This window comes from Oncorhynchus nerka, linkage group LG24, assembly GCF_034236695.1.
Source record: "Oncorhynchus nerka isolate Pitt River linkage group LG24, Oner_Uvic_2.0, whole genome shotgun sequence".
NCBI classification, from domain to species: domain Eukaryota; kingdom Metazoa; phylum Chordata; class Actinopteri; order Salmoniformes; family Salmonidae; genus Oncorhynchus; species Oncorhynchus nerka.
Window position 1 is genome coordinate 17,012,882 of NC_088419.1, and position 22,165 is coordinate 17,035,046.

At 43.6% G+C, this 22,165-nt stretch overlaps 1 protein-coding gene across 4 annotated transcripts in view; it reads right to left on the reverse strand.

Moving 5' to 3' along the window:
* The window catches only part of enpp1 (ectonucleotide pyrophosphatase/phosphodiesterase 1), a 43,118-nt gene that overhangs the window by 15,971 nt on the left and 4,982 nt on the right, over positions 1 to 22,165 (reverse strand). For 2 of the 4 annotated variants that reach the window (XM_029631016.2, XM_029631017.2), the window contains exons 2-12: positions 13,820 to 13,895; positions 13,178 to 13,303; positions 7,814 to 7,939; positions 6,691 to 6,754; positions 5,343 to 5,440; positions 5,015 to 5,094; positions 4,166 to 4,285; positions 2,773 to 2,882; positions 2,479 to 2,544; positions 2,277 to 2,349; positions 2,011 to 2,119 (exon numbers count right to left, since the gene is read on the reverse strand). In XM_029631016.2, the coding sequence (XP_029486876.1) occupies positions 2,011 to 2,119; positions 2,277 to 2,349; positions 2,479 to 2,544; positions 2,773 to 2,882; positions 4,166 to 4,285; positions 5,015 to 5,094; positions 5,343 to 5,440; positions 6,691 to 6,754; positions 7,814 to 7,939; positions 13,178 to 13,303; positions 13,820 to 13,895 (1,048 nt within the window). Of the gene's footprint in view, positions 1 to 2,010; positions 2,120 to 2,276; positions 2,350 to 2,478; positions 2,545 to 2,772; positions 2,883 to 4,165; positions 4,315 to 5,014; positions 5,095 to 5,342; positions 5,441 to 6,690; positions 6,755 to 7,813; positions 7,940 to 13,177; positions 13,304 to 13,819; positions 13,896 to 22,165 lie in introns of those variants that run through there. The other 2 variants (XM_065008669.1, XM_065008670.1) reach the window with 2 other exon arrangements.

Genomic DNA, 22,165 nt, shown 5'->3' on the forward strand with positions numbered 1-22,165 from the left:
CGGAGCTATGCAGCAGTTATACAACAGCTAAGGGAGGTTAGGCAGGAGCTATGCAGCCATTATACAACGTTAGCCAGGCGTTATGCAGCGTTATACAACGTTAGCCCGGAGCTATGCAGCCGTTATACAACGTTAGCCCGGAGCTATGCAGCCGTTATACAACAGCTAAGGGAGGTTAGGCAGGAGCTATGCAGCCATTATACAACGTTAGCCAGGCGTTATGCAGCGTTATACAACGTTAGCCCGGAGCTATGCAGCCGTTATACAACAGCAAAGGGAGGTTAGCCCGGAGCTATGCAGCCGTTATACAACGTTAGCCCGGAGCTATGCAGCAGTTATACAACAGCTAAGGGAGGTTAGCCCGGAGCTATGCAGCCGTTATACAACGTTAGCCAGGCGTTATGCAGCGTTATACAACGTTAGCCCGGAGCTATGCAGCAGTTATACAACGTTAGCCCGGAGCTATGCAGCCGTTATACAACAGCAAAGGGAGGTTAGCCCGGAGCTATGCAGCAGTTATACAACGTTAACCCGGAGCTATGCAGCAGTTATACAACAGCTAAGGGAGGTTAGGCAGGAGCTATGCAGCCATTATACAACGTTAGCCAGGCGTTATGCAGCGTTATACAACGTTAGCCCGGAGCTATGCAGCCGTTATACAACGTTAGCCCGGAACTATGCAGCCGTTATACAACAGCTAAGGGAGGTTAGGCAGGAGCTATGCAGCCATTATACAACGTTAGCCAGGCGTTATGCAGCGTTATACAACGTTAGCCCGGAGCTATGCAGCCGTTATACAACAGCAAAGGGAGGTTAGCCCGGAGCTATGCAGCCGTTATACAACGTTAGCCCGGAGCTATGCAGCAGTTATACAACAGCTAAGGGAGGTTAGCCCGGAGCTATGCAGCCGTTATACAACGTTAGCCAGGCGTTATGCAGCGTTATACAACGTTAGCCCGGAGCTATGCAGCCGTTATACAACAGCTAAGGGAGGTTAGGCAGGAGCTATGCAGCCATTATACAACGTTAGCCAGGCTTTATGCAGCGTTATACAACGTTAGCCCGGAGCTATGCAGCCGTTATACAACAGCTAAGGGAGGTTAGGCCAGAGCTATGCAGCCGTTATACAACAGCTAAGGGAGGTTAGGCAGGAGCTATGCAGCCATTATACAACGTTAGCCAGGCTTTATGCAGCGTTATACAACGTTAGCCCGGAGCTATGCAGCCGTTATACAACAGCTAAGGGAGGTTAGGCCAGAGCTATGCAGCCGTTATACAACAGCTAAGGGAGGTTAGCCCGGAGCTATGCAGCCGTTATACAACAGCTAAGGGAGGTTAGCCCGGAGCTATGCAGCCGTTATACAACAGCTAAGGGAGGTTAGCCCGGAGCTATGCAGCCGTTATACAACAGCTAAGGGAGGTTAGGCAGGAGCTATGCAGCCATTATAAAACAGCTAAGGGAGGTTAGGCAGGAGCTATGCAGCCGTTATACAACAGCTAAGGGACGTTAGCCATCATTTAGCTGCCAGATACTGACTCGATATGAGCTCTTTTTCTTTGAGGAGTCACTAATATTTAGGGATGTAGGAAAATCAGATACTTCCTCTTTTTATTTTCATCCCTTTTCCCCCCTAGACCAACTCCTCTTTCATGTTGAGTAGTAGTGGATGCTCACTATCGCATCACCTTATGATTTACAGCAGACCCATAAAGTAAACCACTTGTCTTTTTTCATTTGCCAAAAAACACTAAATGGGTTACCTCCGCCTCCCCTGCTTTCACATTGACTTTCTTAGTGCTTATCTCTGAGAAACATTGTTTCTCTTGTACTGTACATTTCCCCTCGAGGCCCTTTGCTCCAGTAGGAGCTAAAACAACAAGTCACTTTCCAATCTACTGTTTCATCTGAATGCTGTGTAGAAAACAAGGCTACTGATTCCTCGGTTGATCGCAGAGACCACTGTGTGTACAGGACAATCCGGCTGTGTGTTGTGGCAACATGCTGCTCACCGTGGTCAGACAGAAGCACCAGGTTGACACAGCGGTGAAGGTTCTTCTGTTTCAAGCCGTCCATTAGAAGTCCTAACAATCTGTCCACATTCAGCAGGGCCTCAATCACCTGCAAATACATTATATAGTAATTCATAACCCCACATGTTATACAAGGCCCAGGAGTTCTGCCTGACTACTTTGTGGCCTTTGCTGGGCCTGCTTTGATTGGTTATAAATTACCCCCCACCTGATTGGTGGGTTGAATGAATAGAGATGGATCTGACCTGGCTGCTCATTGGTCCGTATCGGTGGCCGGCAGAGTCTGGTTCCTCCATGTACAGAGTGTAAAAATCTGGCCTACATGAAAACAAAATGAAAGGACTCTGATTACATAGTGAGGTCCGATCAAATGAAAGAGATGACGACAGTGTTTGGACTGTCCTTCAAAATGATGCTCATTTAAAGGTAAGAAGCATATTACCATACCTTTCCCCTTGAGGCAAGTTCAGCCATTGAAATATGGTTGAGATTCTCTCCTCAAATGAGATGCTCCTAAAACAAAGATACTGCTTTAATTCTTACTTTAGAAGGCATCACTATGGATAGCTTACACACTGCTACAGTACACTACAGCAAACGCTGGTCACCTCCAAATAACACATTCATACTTTATATCCTACAAAACAAAAAGATGGGGTATTCACTATCGGATAATTACCTACTCCTCTTTATTATGACAAACAAACATGGATAAGAAAGACCATTACACATGTCTCTTACTTGTCATACTTCTTATAGAAGTCAGGTAATCTTCCATTGAATGCCACATCAGAGCCCGGCCAGAAGAACGTGGCTGACTTCAGGTTATTGTCCATGGCAGTGAACCAAACCTAGAGAGAGAGAGACAGACAGTGGAGGTGCTCTGATCATCAAAACAACCACAGACCACTAGAAAGAGTTACCCTAATAGCTCAATAAATTCATCAAAACTGACCCTATACGCTGTTTGCCTTTCACTCCAGCCACCCAGGTTTGCTTCCTGCTCCCTCCGTTCGCTACATTGGTTGTCAGAAGTGAGATGGTGCCTGTTAGGCTATTGGAGAGGCATGTACATGCGAGGGGCACGCTCTCCCGAAGGAAGGGGGTAATGTAGCGACATTAACACCTAGAAACCTCATCAAGAGGTTCAGACCTCTTGGTGTAATGGTTAAGGTGTTGGCTTGACAGTCGTTGGACCCAGGTCTGAGTCGCAGCTGGGGCTACCCCCCCCAAATTGGTTTCAGAAGTGGGATGGCCGCCGTGAGGCCACCAGAAAGCCTGGCGGACGTGTGAAGAGGCTTGAAAGAAAGTTGATGCACAGGGACGTGCCTTCCCGTTTGGAGGGCCCAGTGTAATGATCCTCAGCTCCTCACGATATGAGCCACATTACAATTCCCTCCCAATGGGTTAACCCTAACTCCCTAACGGGCTCGGGAGAGGTGAAGGTCGAATCATGTGTCCTCCCAAACATGACCCGCCAAACCGCGTTCCTTAACACCCGCCTGCTTAACCCGGAAGCCTGCTGCACCAATGTGTCGGAGGAAACACCGTTCAACTGACGACCGGAGTCAACCTGCAGGCACCCGGCCAGCCACAAGGAGTCTCTAGAGCGCGATGAGCCAAGTAAAGCCCCCAGGCCAAACCCTCCCCTAACCCGGACGACGCTGTGCGACGCCCTATGGAACTCTTGTTTTAGTAAACATTGTTCTGTAATGTCATTATGTCTCATAGTTAGGGTTGTTTTAGTAAACACAGTTCAAATGAATTTCCTCAACAACATTCATGTTATTATTCCTCATGCATTTTTCCAGCTAAATGTTTCAGGAGGAAATCTTAAAGTGCCATCTGTGACTTGTTCTAACAACAACAGGGCCCCTTAGGTCTTCCCAAGCGCCACTCTTCTAGCCTGGGTACCAGTCTGTTTGAGTTATCATTACACTCCTTGTCATTCTTAACATGACACAAGGAGTGGAACGTTAGCCTGAAACGGAGAACCTGTTTTGCTACCAGTCAAGTTACATTTCTCCTAACACTAGGGCCATATTATCCTCAAACCAATAAGTTCTAGCAGTAAACTAACATTGAATGAAGGTGCAGTATTTGCACTGTTGTGTATTCCAATGCATCCACTCACTGGTTCTCCTTGGTACCATTTGGCATTGAATTTTTCGGGAACTTTCAAACTGAAGGAGGCGTTGCGGGTCACGTCATACATCTTGTTGTCAACGATCCCATGGGACTCTGGATAGAGGCCCTGTGGGAGTAACACACACCAGTGAGGCCCTGTGGGAGTAACACACACCAGTGCTTTGACAGCTGCCCGACTAAGTGGACATATCATCTGTAACTTTACATCTAAACCACTTCATCACAGAGACCCACTGGAGCCCCACCGGTTAAACCCACTGGAGCCCCACCGGTTAAACCCACTGGAGCCCCACCGGTTAAACCCACTGGAGCCCCACCGGTTAAACCCACTGGAGCCCCACCGGTTAAACCCACTGGAGCCCCACCGGTTAAACCCACTGGAGCCCCACCGGTTAAACCCACTGGAGCCCCACCGGTTAAACCCACTGGAGCCCCACCGGTTAAACCCACTGGAGCCCCACCGGTTAAACCCACTGGAGCCCCACCGGTTAAACCCACTGGAGCCACCCACTGTGTTGAAAGAATTCTGGAGGCTAAATGGAAGGTGTGGGTTAGTCCAGTAGATCTGAAATCACCGCCTACGGTTGCACACCAACACAGTTTCTCCTGAGGTGCAGCATGTCCTAGCCATCCAGCCACAACAGGAGGTAATTTGTTATCATTAGTCATAAGTGACAATTTGATGGATAAGGTGATTTTAAAAAGAGTCATCTTTATTTTAAGTGAATTCCATTTTCAAATAAACAAATAGGCCAGTTGTGTATACAATTCTGCAGATTAACAGATGCCTGACTGGTTCCATATTAGAGCAACTAAGACGAGCATCAACACTTACAGTCACAATGGTGTAATGGTTGGGGAAGGTCTTGGTGGGGTAGACAGGTCTCATGTATGAGGTAGAAGTGCCACAGTTGCCTGAAATAGATGGAGACGAAAAATAGTGGTTTTAAAAGATGTCAGACTGACGTCTTTTGCGATGGTGCGGACATAAGTGGCCAAATAAACAATAGTTTCCTGAAACAGGATAATTTCCTCCACGACGTCTTTACTAGATTGTAATCTGATGTCGTTTCAACCAGAAACCAAATTTCAACCAGATAACTTCTTTAGAATGTTTCATGCCAAATGTTGCCCTAAGCACCAGAAAACAATGGTGTGCTTACGTAATTTGCTGATGACTGGAAGAAGACTGCCATAGGCCTTTAAATAACCTGCCCGGAAGCCATCCATAGACACCAGGATCAGTGGGGGTTTGGAAAAACTGGGGATACAAACAGAGAATGAGCTGTATTGAGGTTAAAACAGAACATACATTTTTCCTGGAAAGCATGAATCTAAAACTGTCTGAGTCTGGCACAGTGTGGATGGTACAGTTCCACCGTTACAGTAGTTGTGCTGTGGGTTTGTGTGGAGGAACACAAAGCAAGCCCTTTGACTGTGGGGAACTGACATGAGCTGACTAGATGAGACGGATAGGCAGGATGGATTCAGCCCACACAGAGAGGAGGGGAAGGGCAGGAAGAAGTCTGGGGCTGGATGGCTGCATCCAAGATGAGTCAGATGTTTCTAAGGCCTGTGGCTTAAAAATGTTCCCATTTTAAAAACTTTCCCCTTCCCCTTTTCAACTGAAATGCAATGCAGGGTAAAGACAGATTTCAGTCGAACACAACAGTTGCTTTTTTCTCTCTCCTTCCTTTTTACTCCTTCTTCCGCTCTCCCTCTCTTTTCTCCAACATGAGGGATAACAGAGGTAAGTGATGTATGTTAAAGTTATTTAAGGCTCTCTGTGGTTCAGTAATAGGCATTTTAAACTTATCTATTCATCATGACAGAGGGCCGCACCAGAGGAGATTTGTGTTTTCCTGTAAAGGCTAACAACTCATAAAATAAACCCTAATTTGAAGTTATAGCCAATAGAAATCCTCCCCTTCCCCAAAAGAGAAAAGACAAGAATGAGTGACGTCAGTCATTAAGAAGAAGAAAAAACATTCAAAAGAAAAACAACGTTAATTAGACCTTTGGGAAGGTCTTTCAGACTAAAAATGGCTTCAAGACAACCAGCTGTTAACTTTTCCATAGTCCAACAAGTCTGTGGTCCCACCCTTATCGCACAACATGCCACACACACACTCAATACACAGCCCCGTTAGCTACGTTTCCATATAGACACTGAACATCTTCACTCCAACTTCTCCATCATAAAAGCCAGGAATAACATTTGTGTTAATCCTGTTTTAGTCTCACAAGTAGAGCAAATGGCCTCAACTTGTACACAATGCATTTGCGTCATAATGTGCTCTGTTTTTGTCTGTAGTCCACACAGATTGTAGTGTGACTAAGTAACAACAGCACATTGTGTGTATACACTATCAAGCAGTTTAAATCAAGGACTGTGCTGTGCCTTAAAGCACAGTGGGACCTCCAAATTCAACAGTAGATACTATCTTCAGACTGTGGTGTATGAAAGTGTTTCTCACAGAGAAAGTACTGTAGTTGTGGAAAATGACTTACCTGGCAGGACATTGTGGTGTTTGAATGTCCTCACACTCCTCTTCTATCCAAGACTTCACTCCCACTGGAAAGTATTATAAAATCAACCATACTATCGTCACTCATTTGTGGCGAACTACCAAACACATCGACAGTACATCTATCTACTAGACTAAAATCACATTACACTTAAACCACATCTAACCACATCTAATATATATATTTTTTTAAATGTATGAAGTGAACATTGTGCTTGGATCACTTAGGCTAAAGCAATCCAAGTAATGGTGAATACTAGCTGAAATGACCATGAGTTAAAGCTTTATTAGGGTAGTTAAGAGTGATAAGTATGAAGCCAACTGGATGACTCTAAAACAGCTCTAAAATGTAGATATGAGATCCTGTATAGTCTAAGCCAGTGTTTCTCAACCTCAATTCTCTGACACTCATTTATTCAGTTCTAGAAGTGCTAGTGTAAGTGGGTGTCCAAATAGGAAGGCCCTAGCTTGCTGGTCCCTGGTACAAATAAGGTTGAGAAACACTGGTCTAAGCACTTATAAGATGGTCAGGGATAGTGAAAGATTGAGAGGGCCTTATGTTGTGGAATTCATTCCACCACACTGGAGGAGCTAGAAAAGAGAGAGACCAACATCAATCAGAAATCAACACACACAAGTCTATCTGTGGGAATGAGTGCATTGGAACTATAGAAAGAAGTTGATTTTACAATCAAAGGTGGAATTCAGTTTATATTCAGCTGCAAATGTGTTAAATCCTAAAATCCCTTGACACAATGTCCTAATATCTGGTGAGCCTTACTTTCCTTTGGAATACAACTCTACCAACCGTCAACAACCAACTGTGAACAACCACCCACTCTAAACAACCAACCACCCACTCTAAACAACCAACCACCCACTAACGGTCAACAACCAACTGTAAACTGTCTGAGTATAGGCCTTTACGTAACAGACCTGGGAAAAATACTTGAAAGTATTTGAGGTGCACTTGATATAGCCTTAAAACAACCATATCTAAAATATTTGAATCTATATGATAAATGTATTTGACCAAGGTCTGTTGCAAAAATGTATGTTGTTTGGGACTGCAATCCATGCAGGGACAGTTTAGTCTATGGTTTTACCTTTGCAGGAGCTGTAGTAATTTGCACAGCAGTCCCCTGCTTTCACACAGTCATCAGAGCAGGAGCACAGGCCATTGGCCAACCTCTCCTCACCACAGCGGAATCTGGAACAGGTCCAACGCTGACCTGAGAGGAGAGAGAGAGAGAGAGAGTTTATGACAGGAAAATATTTAGGTATGAGGGAGAGAGAGAAACAGATTTTATGACAGAAAAATAGGGAGAATGTGAGAGAGAGAAGGACAGAGATGGGAGAGCGCGAGAGAGAGAGGAGGAAAAAGAGAGGAAGAGAGCGAGTACGTGTGTGTGAGCGTGTTTGTTTGTAGGAGAGCAACTTAAGGACAAACTCAGAGAGCAGCATTTGAAGAATCTGTCATCTCTCCTACCGCTGTCTGCTTCTCACAAAACACTACAGTAAAGCAAGTGAGTATTACCCATTAGAACAGACAGAGAACTACCTGTTTTGAGCCCAAATTATTAGCAACAAACAGGCTTGTGTTTTGCATGTTATTCTTGCATTAATACGTGTCACATATCAGTTTGCAAACAAAATATATATATATATCATTGAGTTAATAAAGCAGCATACAAACATGGTGTCTTTTTTGTTTTCTTGAGAAAGGCAGCTCCAAACTGCAGGCGTTTCGGCCTAGCTCAGTGCTTTCTGTGGTGGTGTGGCAAGCCAGCAGAAAATTTGGAGCGTTATGCCATGATTGACTCAGTGTTCTGTCACTCATGGGGACACTACGTCACCACCAAGTCTAAAGGTAGAGCTCTAAAATTCTAGCCCTTTGGGTGCTTCCATAGAGTTACATTAGAAGTGCCCATCCAAGATGGCTAAAGGTCATTGGCCACAGATAAAATGACGTCAAATCACTACAGTAGCTTTGATTGGACTGATCATGTCAACATTATACTTTCAAAATCTTAGCTAGCAGTCATCATCATGAATCAAGTCGACAATCTACTGGCAAATCCTTGTCATATGAAGAGAAATAATTAAGAGAAATTCTAGATAAAACGTATCGGTGCTCATCAGTCATTGGACATAAACATTACATAACAAGTTGGAAATCACAAATTCAACAATGAGTGGTTTGGAAGGAATCAGTGGCTAACTGCAAGCAATGTAAAGCAATCATTAGCCTGATATTCAGTGGAGTGGCTGTGTGGTCCCAAGTCTAAGATTAAGGTTCGCTTTTCCTAGTGTAAAATTATAAACATTGGCCATGCTGTCAATGAAGCATGATTTGTGCCGTCCTCAAAATAACTTAATTCGGAACTGCAAAATCTGACTTTAGTGAGTTCAAGACAACTGGGAACTCAGGTAAAATGAGCTACGACTGAGAAAATACGTTGATCCAACAAATTGTAAACATCGGGAACTCTGGCCTCTTTCTAGAGCCAGACTTTGATTACAAAATTTGCTCACGAAGGACTGCCGCGCCATCTTCCTGTTCAAGTGAGCACAGCACAACAAGGTGAGTCCAAACATGTAATGTATGCTGCTGCATAAATAATGTAATATGCCTGGGAGATATGCATACTGTAGCTAAGAAATGTATACTGTAGCTAAGAAAGTAATACTAAGTGTATGTTGTGTAGTAGGCTGTTTAGCCCTTGTGCCTCACCCTAATAATTTGGTCTATTTACCCCTCTTAAATGTGCCTACTGTTCTGACTTGGTGGTGCACACAGCCTATAACCTGTTTTAGAGAAATGAAATCATCAAATATTTTAAGAGCTTTCATTGTCTGCTTATATGCCCACTTTATTTATCCTACGGTTCTGACTTGGTGTACAGAGAGAACACTAATGTACACCGACAGAATTCTGTCGCTGTACATTTCAAAAGTGCTGTACAAATAGTTATATTGACTACGTCTGTCCTAGTTCACTTAATGTCTTAATCAAAATTACAGCTTGCCTCATATCCGCTTGTCGTCCCCGCACATGCTGACCAGACCGGACACGTCGCGTGCGCGAGCATCGCAAAATATATTTAGAAATCTATGTTATTCAATTATTGCACCCACACTGCTCAAGCGCACCAACAAGTGTCTGCGATGCCAAGGGCTAAAATAGAACTCCTTTCTATTTCTGACGTAGATAGCGCTGACAGTTCTGCCTCTACCATCTCCTCATTGGTTTATAGAAGCAGGTACCCACGTGCCATGTCCTCATTGGTTATACCCACGTGGGTGAATGAAAGACGAACTGTTGCCGGTTGTCGTAGTAAAACTATGAAAGTTTAGATGCCAATCGCCATATAAGCTAAACGATTAAAAAAGCCTGGAAGGAGGAGAGATGACTAGAAACTATTCGGTTGGCCCGTTTTATGTGTGGATTAATTGTCAGAGTAGAGGACCTTGTGCATTTCAGGTAAAATAACAACTCAATGTTTATATCCCAGGACAAATTAGCTAGCAACAGCAAGCTAGCTAAATAGGACAAATTAGCTCGCAAGTGCAAGCTAACTAACTAAATTGCCATACATGTTTAATGCTTTTCGACCTGTCCCCAAATTAATGTCATTGGTTCAGAGTTTGTTTTGATATTTTAACATGCGTGTCGTTATCGCGTTTGGTGTATTCGGACAAAATAAACTTATGCACGTTATCGCACGCGCGCAGCCGGTTTGGGTTCGGTGTTATGCCATAGTTTGTACATCTCAATTGTCAGTAGAAACCACATTTGTTTAAGCAAGTCAGCCACATCAGCTATGTTTTTTTAAAGTCAGTAGCTGCCAAACAGGTGTAGCAGTGGTATAGTGCAATTAATGTATTGTTTAGCATTGTGTTGTGTAGTGGCTTTGCTAGCATGCATTCTACGCAAACTGGCTATTGTATATATCTTTTGGTGGTGTGGCTTTCATATAAGCCCTTGAGCAGCCAACTCACACATCACTTGTTTTCTTTGGTGCAAAGATATTAAACTAAGAGCCAGCTTACTGTAAGTGTTGCTGTTTAGCTAGCAACAGCAGATACTGACATGTGAGTCTACAGAACATCTCCTCACAGACTGAACCAGAAGTGCCGATTCAACTCGCGATGGTCTCTCTACCTCCCTCCCTACTGGTCAAGTGGAAGGACTGAAAGGGGGATGCTAAGCTCAGTTAGTCTTAGGAGACATGCATCCATGTTACAATAATCAAGGGGAAAAACCAACATGTTCCTGTGAGGCTCAGTTGGTAGCGCATGGCATTTGTGTGTTCGATTTCCACATAGGACAAGTACGAAAAATGTATGAGCTCACTACTGTAAGTCACTCTGAATAAGAGCATCTGCTAAATGACTAAAATGTCATGTAAAATATAAAACCATGTGTGGGGAAACCACACTGCCGAGAATACCACATGGAAGCTAGGGGACCGCTGGCCACAGTGGCCAGTGTAACCGGTGTGAAATGGCTAGCTAGTTAGTGTTGACATCACTAGCTCTGAGACCATGATGAAGTTGTTTCCCTTGCTCTGCAAGGGCTGCGGCTTTTGTGGAGCGATAGGTAACGATGCTTTGTGGGAGGTAGTTGTCGATGTGTTCAGAGGGTCCCTGGTTCGAGGTGAGGAGAGTGTTGGAAGCAGTACTGTTACACCAGAAAGGACCCTAAAAGGGAAGACTTGGCACTGTGGGTTTCATATGGGATGATGTTGCACACGATTGACCACATGGGTTCTGTCATGCTCTGCCTTATCTCAGAGTCCACATGCCTGCCATCTGCAGTGAACATTCCAGTTCACCTAAAAAAAAACATGTTTTATAATAGTGTTAATTTATTCTGTACAGGAGAAAGCATTAATCTTTAAGTTTACGCACGCACACACAAAAAAGCATGTACACACACACGGAAAGTATTCAGATCCTTTGACTTTTTCCACATTTTGTTACATTACAGCCTTATTCTAAAATGGATTACATTTACAATCTACACACAATACCCTATAATGACAAAGCGAAAAGATTTTTTGAATTAAAAAAAAATGTATTAAAAATAAAAAACAAATACTTTATTTACATAAGTATTCAGACCTTTTGCTATGAGACTCGAAATTGAGCTCAGGTGCATCCTGTTTCAATTGATCATCCTTGATGTTTCTACAACTTGATTGGAGTCCACCTGTGGGAAATTTAATTGATTGGACATGATTTGGAAAGGCACACACCGGTTTATGTAAGGTCCCACAGTTGAGAGTGCATGTAAGAGAAAAAAAATCAAGCCATGAGGTCAAAGGAATTGTCCGTAGAGCTCTGAGACAGGATTGTCAAGGCACACATCTGGGGAAGGGTACCAAAAAATGTCTGTAGCATTGAAGGTCCCTAAGAACACAGTGGCTTCCATCATTCTTAAATTGTAGAAGTTTGGAACCAACAAGACTCTTCCTTGAGCTGGCCGCCCGGCCAAACTGAGCAATCGGGGGAGAAGGGCCTTGGTCAGGGAGGTGACCAAGAACCAGATGGTCACTCTGACAGAGCTCCAGTTCCACTGTGGAGATGGGAGAACCTTCTAGAAGGCCTGATTGCAGCACTCCGCCAATCAGGCTTTTAAGATTGGCCGACAGAAGCCACTCCTCTCTCAGTAAAAGGCACATGACAGCCCACTTGGAGTTTGCCAAAATACACCTAAAGAACTCTCAGACCATGAGAAACAAGATTCTCTGGCCTGATGAAAACAAGATTGAACTCTTTGGCCTGAATGCCAAGCATCGCATCTGGAGGAAACCTGGCACCATCCCTACAGTGAAGCATGGTCGTGGCAGCATCATGCTGTGGGGATGTTTTTCAGCGGCAGGGACTGGGAGACAAGTCAAGATCGAGGGAAAGATGAACGGAGCAATTTGGAGAGAGATCCTTGATAAAAACCTGCTCCAGAGCGTCCAGGACCTCAGACTGGGAGCGAAGGTTCACCTTCCAACAGGACAGCGACCCTAAGCACACAGCCAAGACAATGCAGGAGTGGCTTCGGGACAAGTCTCTGAACGTCCTTCAGTGTCCCAGCCAGAGCCCGGGCTTGAACCCAATCGAGCATCTCTGGAGAGACCTGAAAATAGCTGTGCAGCGACACTCCCCATCCAACCTGACAGAGCTTGAGAGGATCAGCAGAGAAGAATGGGAGAAACTCCCCAAATACAGGTGTGTCGAGCTTGTAGCGTCATACAGAAGAAGACTCAAGGCTGTAGTTGCTGCCAAAGGTGCTTCAACAAAGTACTGAGGTCTGAATACTTATGTAAATTCGATATTTCCGTTTTTTCCTTTGTCATTATGGGTTAATAGATGGTGGGTAGCTGGTGGGTAACCTGGCCCATTCTCTCCTGCTCTACATACCTCTGGTAGTGTAGTGTTGCAGTAACACTTGAGGTAGTCTAGGGACTTACCAGGCTCCACGCACACCTCAGTGTAATCCAGACAGCAGTTTCCCTCTTTCTCACAGGACAGGTCACAGTGGCACGATGCAGACTTGTCCCTGCTGCCCGTCACACACCTGTTTTTACAGCTTGTCACTACAGGGGATGAGGAAAATATGTCATTGTGTTACTCAGGATGTCAACTACGCTAATCAGAATGTCATTTGTCATTCAGAATGTGACTTGTTACACATAATTACATTTATATTACTCAGAACGTCAAATACGTTACTCAGAATGTTATTTACATTCCTCAGAATAATTGGGAACATTTGACAGATTACAAAAAGCAGGAAAAAGTACATATGATTGGTTAGTTATGGATGAAAACACATTGAATGCTGTGCTTAACATGGATGTTAATGCTGACCCGTAGCTGTTTTTTGCCTTTTCTCAAAATAAAATATTGAACCATTTAAACTGGACATTCAATGCATTAAATTAGACTAGAACAGGATTTCTATTTTTACTGAAAAGCGTCTATTCAGTGGGCGAGCTCATAAAGACAATGGCGGGTTTTGTTTCTGTGTTTACAAATGGTCAGTTTTGCACAGCTGCCAAGCACAAAAAAGGTCCGTAGACAGAGATGGCTCATTGTTAACTAAACCGTACCTTTAACATCGCAGCGCTGCTTCAAGGCAAATACGACCACGATGACAGTGATCATCAGCAAGCAGAGCAACAGTACCTATTGGTGAGACGAGATAAAAAAATATGATAAAATTCCCAAGTGTAGGAGTCCAAGCAATCACATATATTTCTAAAGTCCTTTTATATCAGCAGTTATCACAAAGTGCTTCACAGTAACCCTGGCCTAGAACTCAGAGGAAGAAACGCAGAAGCAGGAAAAGGTTCCTACAAGTAAAACATCTGGAAAGGAAAAGAGATGCTAAATGTATCTTGTATCCTGTATAGTCCACTATTACCATTTTCACAGTATTCTGCCGACTCAAACCATACAGTGCTGGCTTGGATATTTTATTGTCACATTTTCTTTCCAGCACGGTTCCAGTACCTACAGTGCATTCGGAAAGTATTCAGACCCTTTGACTTTTTCCATATTTTGTTACATTACAACCTTCTCTAAAAATGGATTAATTTCCCCCCCCCATCAATCTACACACAATACCCCATGATGACAAAGCAAAAATCGGTTATAATTTTTAGCAATATTTGTGAGTGTATATATATATTATTGCTCAAAAAAATAAAGGGAACACTTAAACACAATGTAACTCCAAGTCAATCACACTTCTGTGAAATCAAACTGTCCACTTAGGAAGCAACACTGATTGACAATACAATTCACATGCTGTTGTGCAAATGGAATAGGCAATTAGCAAGACACCCCCAATAAACGAGTGGTTCTGCAGGTGGTGACCACAGACCACTTCCTATGCTTCCTGGCTGATGTTTTGGTCACTTTTGAATGCGGGCGGTGCGTTCACTCTAGTGGTAGGCATGAGACGGAGTCTACAACCCACACAAGTGGCTCAGGTAGTGCAGCTTATCCAGGATGGCACATCAATGCGAGCTGTGGCAAGAAGGTTTGCTGTGTCTGTCAGCGTAGTGTCCAGAGCATGGAGGCGCTACCTGGAGACAGACCAGTACATCAGGAGACGTGGAGGAGGCCGAAGGAGGGCAACAACCCAGCAGCAGGACCGCTACCTCATCCTTTGTGCAAGGAGGAGCAGGAGGAGCAAAATGACCTCCAGCAGGTCACAAATGTGCATGTGTCTGCTCAAACGGTCAGAAACAGACTCAATGAGGGTGGTATGAGGGCCCGACGTCCACAGGTGGGGGTTGTGCTTACAGCCCAACACCGTGCAGGACGTTTGGCATTTGCCAGAGAACACCAAGATTGGCAAATTAGCCACTGGCTCCCTGTGCTCTTCACAGATTAAAGCAGGTTCACACTGAGCACGTGACAGAGTCTGGAGACGCCATGGAGAACGTTCTGCTGCCTGCAACATCCTCCAGCATGACCGGTTTGGCGGTGGGTCAGTCATGGTGTGGGGTGGCATTTCTTTGGGGGGCTGCACAGCCATCCATGTGCTCGCCAGAGGTAGCCTGACTGCCATTAGGTACCGAGATGAGATCCTCAGACCCCTTGTGAGACCATATGCTGGTGTGGTTGGCCCTGGGTTCCTCCTAATGCAAGACAATGCTAGACCTCATGTGGCTGGAGTGTGTCAGCAGTTCCTGCAAGAGGAAGGCATTGATGCTATGGACTGGCCCGCCCATTCCCCAGACCTGAATCCAATTGAGCACATCTGGGACATCATGTCTCGCTCCATCCACCAACGCCACGTTGCACCACAGACTGTCCAGGAGATGTCGGATGCTTTAGTCCAGGTCTGGGAGGAGATCCCTCAGGAGACCATCCGCCACCTCATCGGGAGCATGCCCAGGCGTTGTAGGGAGGTAATACAGGCACGTGGAGGCCACACACACTACGGAGCCTCATTTTGACTTGTTTTAAGGACATTACATCAAAGTTGGATCAGCCTGTAGTGTGGTTTTCCACTTTAATTTTGAGTGTGACTCCAAATCCAGACCTCCATGGGTTGATAAATTTGATTTCCATTGATAATTTGTGTGATTTTGTTGTCAACACATTCAACTATGTAAAGAAAAAAGTATTTAATAAAGAATATTTCATTCGAAAGGTTGCAAGTTCAAATCCCCGAGCTGACAAGGTACAAATCTGTCGTTCTGCCCCTGAACAGGCTGTTAATCCACTGTTCCTAGGCCGTCATTGAAAATAAGAATTTGTTCTTAACTGACTTGCCTAGTAAAATAAAAATAAAAATAAATTTAGATCTAGGATGTGTTTTTTTAGTGTTCCCTTAAATATATACACTGCTCAAAAAAAAATTCTACTGTATGTTTGTTTTACTCCATGTGTAACTGTTGTTGTGTGTCGAACTGCTTTGCTTTATCTTGGCCAGGTCGCAGTTGTAAATGAGAACTTGTTCTCAACTAGCCTACCTGGTTAAATAAAGGTGAAATAAAAAAATAAAAATCCTCATGTCTGCCTTTTCAAAAGGACGAAAACTTTTTCCCACCTCTAGTTTAATATGAAGTGTGTTGCTGTGGTTTGTTTGTTGTCGTCTTGCTTCCATAACAAATCTCAACAGATTGGGTCTGCTGTATGGTCGGGATATTTCCCTAAGGGTTGGCCCTCTAACTCCCTGACCCTGTAACTTTGCAGTGAGATCGCCAAGATGATAGGGGACTAGAAGCCAATTTGGGGAAAAAAATGTATTCTCTTTTTTATTCTCTTTGACATTTGTATTCAGAATATTGCTAGTAGTTATCATTTGTCACACAGTAAATAATTTGTCTGGATTTTCTGAATCAGAAATGCCCTAAACTAAACTGCTGTTCTGGTCAAGCCTCTCGAGGTTATGGCGAAGGTGACTACAGATGCCATCTAGATACATGAAATTGTTATATAATTTGACCAAGAACAGTCAGAACCTCAACCGTCTGAAGCAATGGCGACAATGGCATTCAGTATGGTCCTGCACCACTGCTACCGTGAGACTTGAGTCCGAGCCAGCAACCTGTACACAGCATCCAGTCAAAGCCATCAACTGCCTTTTCTCTCATGTCTTTTTCTCTCACGCTGTGCGACATGAGTCCACGTAGAGTGAGCATGGAGAGAGATCCTGTCAACTTCCTTCATGCTGCTGGTGTACTGGTAGGAAATGGACAATACATAACAGACTGTAAAGGACAGTGAACATGTGCCATTTGGGAGGACGCACTGAAACACTATCTGAAGAAGAACATGAAGACACGCCAGAAGGATGAGTGCCGGGAAATAGGGTGTGGTCAACCATGCCTGTAATTGATTTAGCCTTATCCAAAATTACAGGTGACCATTGCTGTACATTCATATCCTGGGTGAGGATAACTTGACTATTGTAGTGGAACATCTGAAAGAGCTCAGCAGTGATCTCGCAAACTAACACCAACCAGACAACGATTGGAATCGGTTTTGAAGGGTTCGGTTCTTATTTGGTGTTATGGGAACTACAATGTTTATTTGATTGATTTATGTCTTGGAAATGTGTTTTTTCAAAAAAATATGTATAACTGTAATGCACTGCATCTCAGTGCAAGAGGCATTACTACAGTCCCTGGTTCGATTCCAGGCTGTATCACATTTGGACGTGATTGGGACTCCCATAGGGCGGCGCACAATCGGCCCAGCGCCGTCCGGGTTTGGCCGCCATTGTAAATAAGAATTTGTTCTTAACTGACTTGCCTAGTTAAATAAAAAGGTTAAATAAAAAATAATTTGTGTTAAAAATTGTGCAGCTAAGCTGTTGACATTTCTTGCCATGTCATTACTGACCCCTGAAGGAGACACCTCAGAACCCTATTTACCAGATATTTCCTATGCCTGATTACATGTCTGATGAAGACTATGATAATCCATAACGACAAGGTAAAAACATTGACTTAATGGTGCAACATGTCCATAGGCCATGGTCACAGCGGAGGTTATGTGAATGGTGCTCCCAAGGTAGAGTGAACCATAACCTGCTCCAGAGCACTCAGGAGTGTTCATCATCAATCTCTCTGTACTTTTCTCTGTTCATCTTTCCCTCGATCCTGACTAGTCTCCCAGTCCATGCCGCTTAAAAACATCCCCACAGCATGATGCTGCCACCACCATGCTTCACCGTAGGGATGCTGCCAGATGTGATGCTTGGCATTCAGGCCAAAGAGTTCAATCTTGGTTTCATCAGACCAGAGAATCTTGTTTCTCATGGGCTGAGAGTCCTTTAGGTGCTTTTTAGCAAACTCCAAGCGGGCTGTCATGTGCCTTTTACTGAGGAATGGCTTCCGTCTAGCTACTCTACCATAAAGGCCTGATTGGTGGAGTGCTGCAGAAATGGTTGTCCTTCTGGTAAGTTCTCCCATCTCCACAGAGGAACTCTGGAGCTCTGTCAGAGTGACCATCGGGTTCTTGTTCACCTCCCTAACCAAGACCCTTCTCCCCCGATTGCTCAGTTTGGCCTGGCGGTCAGCTCTACGAACAGTCCAAACTTCTGTCATTTAAGAATGATGGAGGCCACTGTGTTCTTGGGGACCTTCAATGCAGCAGAATTTTTTTGGTACCCTTCCCAAATATGTGCCTCAACACAATCTTGTCGTCTCGGAGCTCCACGGACAATTCCTTTGACCTCATGGCTTGGTTTTTGCTGTGACATGCACTGTAAACTGTGGGACCTTACATAGACAGGTGTGTGCCTTTCCAAATCATGTCCAATCAATTGAATTCACTACAGGTGGACTCCAATCAAGTTGTAGAAACATCTCAAGGATGATGATCAATGGAAACAGGATGCACCAGAGCTCCATTTCAAGTCTCATAGCAAAGCATCTGAATACATATGTAAATAAGGTATTTCTGTTTTTAAATCAGTTTTCCCTTTGCCAATGTAGGGTATTGTGTGTAGATTAATTAAATAAATATTTTCCTAATCAATTTTAGGATAAGGCTGTAACGTAACAAAATGTGGGAAAAGGGGTCTGAATAGTTTCCAAATGCACTGTATGTTGGATAGGTACGAGGCCAGCACAGTACCTATCATGGGCATATAATGTTATGGAAGCATTGCGTCCTGAAAAACCATCTTGGATCTCTTCTCATCCGATCAAACTATTATCCCTATTGTGACGCTACGTAGCACTTACTTTGGTTAAACCAGAGTACTTCTTTCTCTGCTTTATCCCAGTACTCAATCTTCTGGGGATTGTTTTGTGGCTTTTTTATATTGTGTACATGGGATTTTAAATCACTTTCACTGTTAGTAAGGCCAGTAAATCGAGACTGCAAAGTGACATCGCATACCACAGAAAAGTATTGTCAGAAAATTGATGAAGAGACGTTTGGCAGCAGTCTTTCCTGCTGTGACCTTGAGAAATATTATTGTAACTTGTGTATGAGGAAAACATCTAGTCGTTTATAATCGAGAGAAACCAAACATTTTTTTTTAAATAGACACATCCTAGAATAATAATCAACCAAAACAATAACTGAAATACTAAAGACCATACCCAAATTAATCTTATTGAAAATGTGTCGTATGACACTTTAATCTTTCCCATTCAAATGTATACCTCTCTTCTGGGTACAAATAAAAAGTCAGTAATTCTCCACATCTGGGTGTTGGCCCTCTAACTGAGAAGTAAATGCTGGTCGTAAGACAACTCCCCTCCTCCTAGCTGCCTGGTGGTCTGCTCCGACTGGCTCTTCTGGCCATGGAAGGGTGCACGGCTGGCCACATGTTAGTGGGCGCTTCAAAGACTGTGGTTCTCAGTGGTTTAAAGTTTCAACTGAGTCAGCCATGTTAAAAGGGAGGGATATACAGAAGTTTAATAATCAAGGCTTGAAGAGAGTCAAGAGTCTCAGAGGCTAGCAGGACCTGTCAGGATTAGAACTGGGCTCTAATCAGTATGGCGTGTTCTCATTGTGGGTTAAAACCAAGAACCTGTAGTAAAGAGCATAAAAGACAACTCAGGTCCTAATCTTGGAGTGCTTTGAAAACTCTGAAGACTTTGTTTCATGAATCATATGCTGTACATGTGTGATGTCGTAAGCCGAATATGGCTTACTGGAAAAGCCATATTAGAACGAAACATTGTGCAAGTATGTATATGTGTGTGTGTGTGTGTGTGTGTGTAGATGTGTTTATGTTTGCAAGAGTGTGTGTGTACACACATGCGTAATAGTGTGTGTGGTGTTTGAGAAACCTGGCTGGTGTCCTGGGAAAGCCAAGGGTAAAATATCAAGGTCCAGTGAAAGTAAACACCCTGTCCGGTGGAAACGTACAGCAGGCGCCTCAGGACACTAAACAGAATACACATCTCACAACCCAAATGTTGGGAGTAGCTATACACACCCCAGGTTAATTGAGCAAGACTACTCAAAAATGTCAATTTGCTTCATGTAATCATGAAGGATTCCTGTTATTGGTTGACTTTTTGTATTATTATTCTGTATGTAAATCCAAGACATTCAAGGGTTTTTTTCTCTCTTTTTTTTCTACATTGTAGAATAATAGAAGACAAACTGTGAAATAACATATGGGATTGTATAGTCAGAAAAAAAGTGTTAAACAAATAAAAAATATATTTTAGATTCTTCAAAGTAGTCACCCTTTGCCTTGACAGCTTTGCACACTCTTAGCATTATCTCAACCAGTTTCATGAGTTAGTCACCTGGAATGCATTTCAATTAACAGGTGTGTCTTGTTAAAAGTACATTTATAGAATTTCTTTCCTTCTTAATGCATTTGAGCCAATCAGTTGTGTTGTGACAAGGTAAGAGTGGTATACAGAAGATAGCCCTATTCGGTAAAAGGCCAAGTCCATATTATGGTAAGAACAGCTCAAATAAGCAAAGAGAAATGACAGTCCATCATTATTTTAAGACATGGTCATTCAATCCGGAAAATTTCAAGAACTTTGAAAGTTTCTTCAAGTGCAGTCGCAAAAACCATCAAATACTATAATGAAACTGGATCTCATGAGGACCGCCACAGGAAAGGAAGACCCAGAGTTACCTCTGCTGCAGAGGATAAGTTCATTAGAGTTATCAGACCAATGGACAGATTTCCACCAGTGTAACATCCATTGCTCGTGTTTCTTGGCCCAAGCAAGTCTCTTCTTCTCATTGGTGTCATTTAACCAATATTTAAAAAAAATATGCAGCCTTTTAAGCATTCTAGTACAGTTAAATAGTTAACACACACAAGGACGCAGCAATCACAGACACTGCATCTCAGTGCAAGAGGCGTCACTAGTCCCTGGTTCGAATCCAGGCTCTATCACATCCGGCTGTGATTGGGAGTCCCATAGGGCGGCGCACATTTGGCACAGCGTTGTCTGGGATTGGCCGGGGAAGTAGTCATTGTAAATAAGAATTTGTTCTTAACTAACTTGCCTAGTTTTAAAAAAAAGGTTACACACACACTGATCAAAAAATTATTTTGTTGGCATTTACATGTCCCCATTACCAGTAAAACATAATCAAAAACTATTTCTTTCACTTACTTGCTGTGCTGTTTCATTGTTCATTTCATTCTCAACCAGGATATCTATGGAACGCCGTTTGGGTCCTTGTGTGTCAAATAACACATATTTGACACGTCATAAGCTTGTTGACCAATCAGGATCTGAATGGGACTGCACGTTACATAATACATAACCCGGTCCGGTCGAGCCTCACTAGCCAGATGAAGCTAGCTGGTTGCTTATAACGTTGGATTTGGGCAACAGGGTTAAGTAGCTGGCTAGCTATTTAAACTCAGCAAAAAAAGATACGTCCCTTTTTCAGGACACTGTCTTTCAAATATAATTTGTAAAAATCCAAATAACTTCACAGGTCTTCATTGTAAAGGGTATAAACACTGTTTCCCATACTTGTTCACTGAACCATAAACAATTAATGAACATGCACCTGTGGAACGGTCGTTAAGAAACTAACAGCTTACAGACGGTAGGCTACTATGGTGAGTTATGAAAACTTAGGATACTATAAAGAGGCCTTTCTACTGACTGAAAAACACCAAAAGAAAAATGCCCAGGGACCCTGCTCATCTGCGTGAACGTGCCTTAGGCATGCTGCAAGGAGGCATGAGGACTGCAGATGTGGCCAGGGCAAAAAATTGCAATGTCTGTACTGTGAGATGCCTAAGACAGCGCTACAGGGAGACAGGACAAACAGCTGATCGTCCTCGCAGTGGCAGACCACGTGTAACAACACCTGCACAGGACCGGTACATCCGAACATCACACCTGCGGGACAGGTACAGGATGGCAACAACAACTGCTCGAGTTACACCACGAACGTACAATCCCCCCACCAGTGCTCAGACTGTCCGCAATAAGCTGAGAGAGGCTGGACTGAGGGCTTGTAGGCCTGTTGTAAGGCAG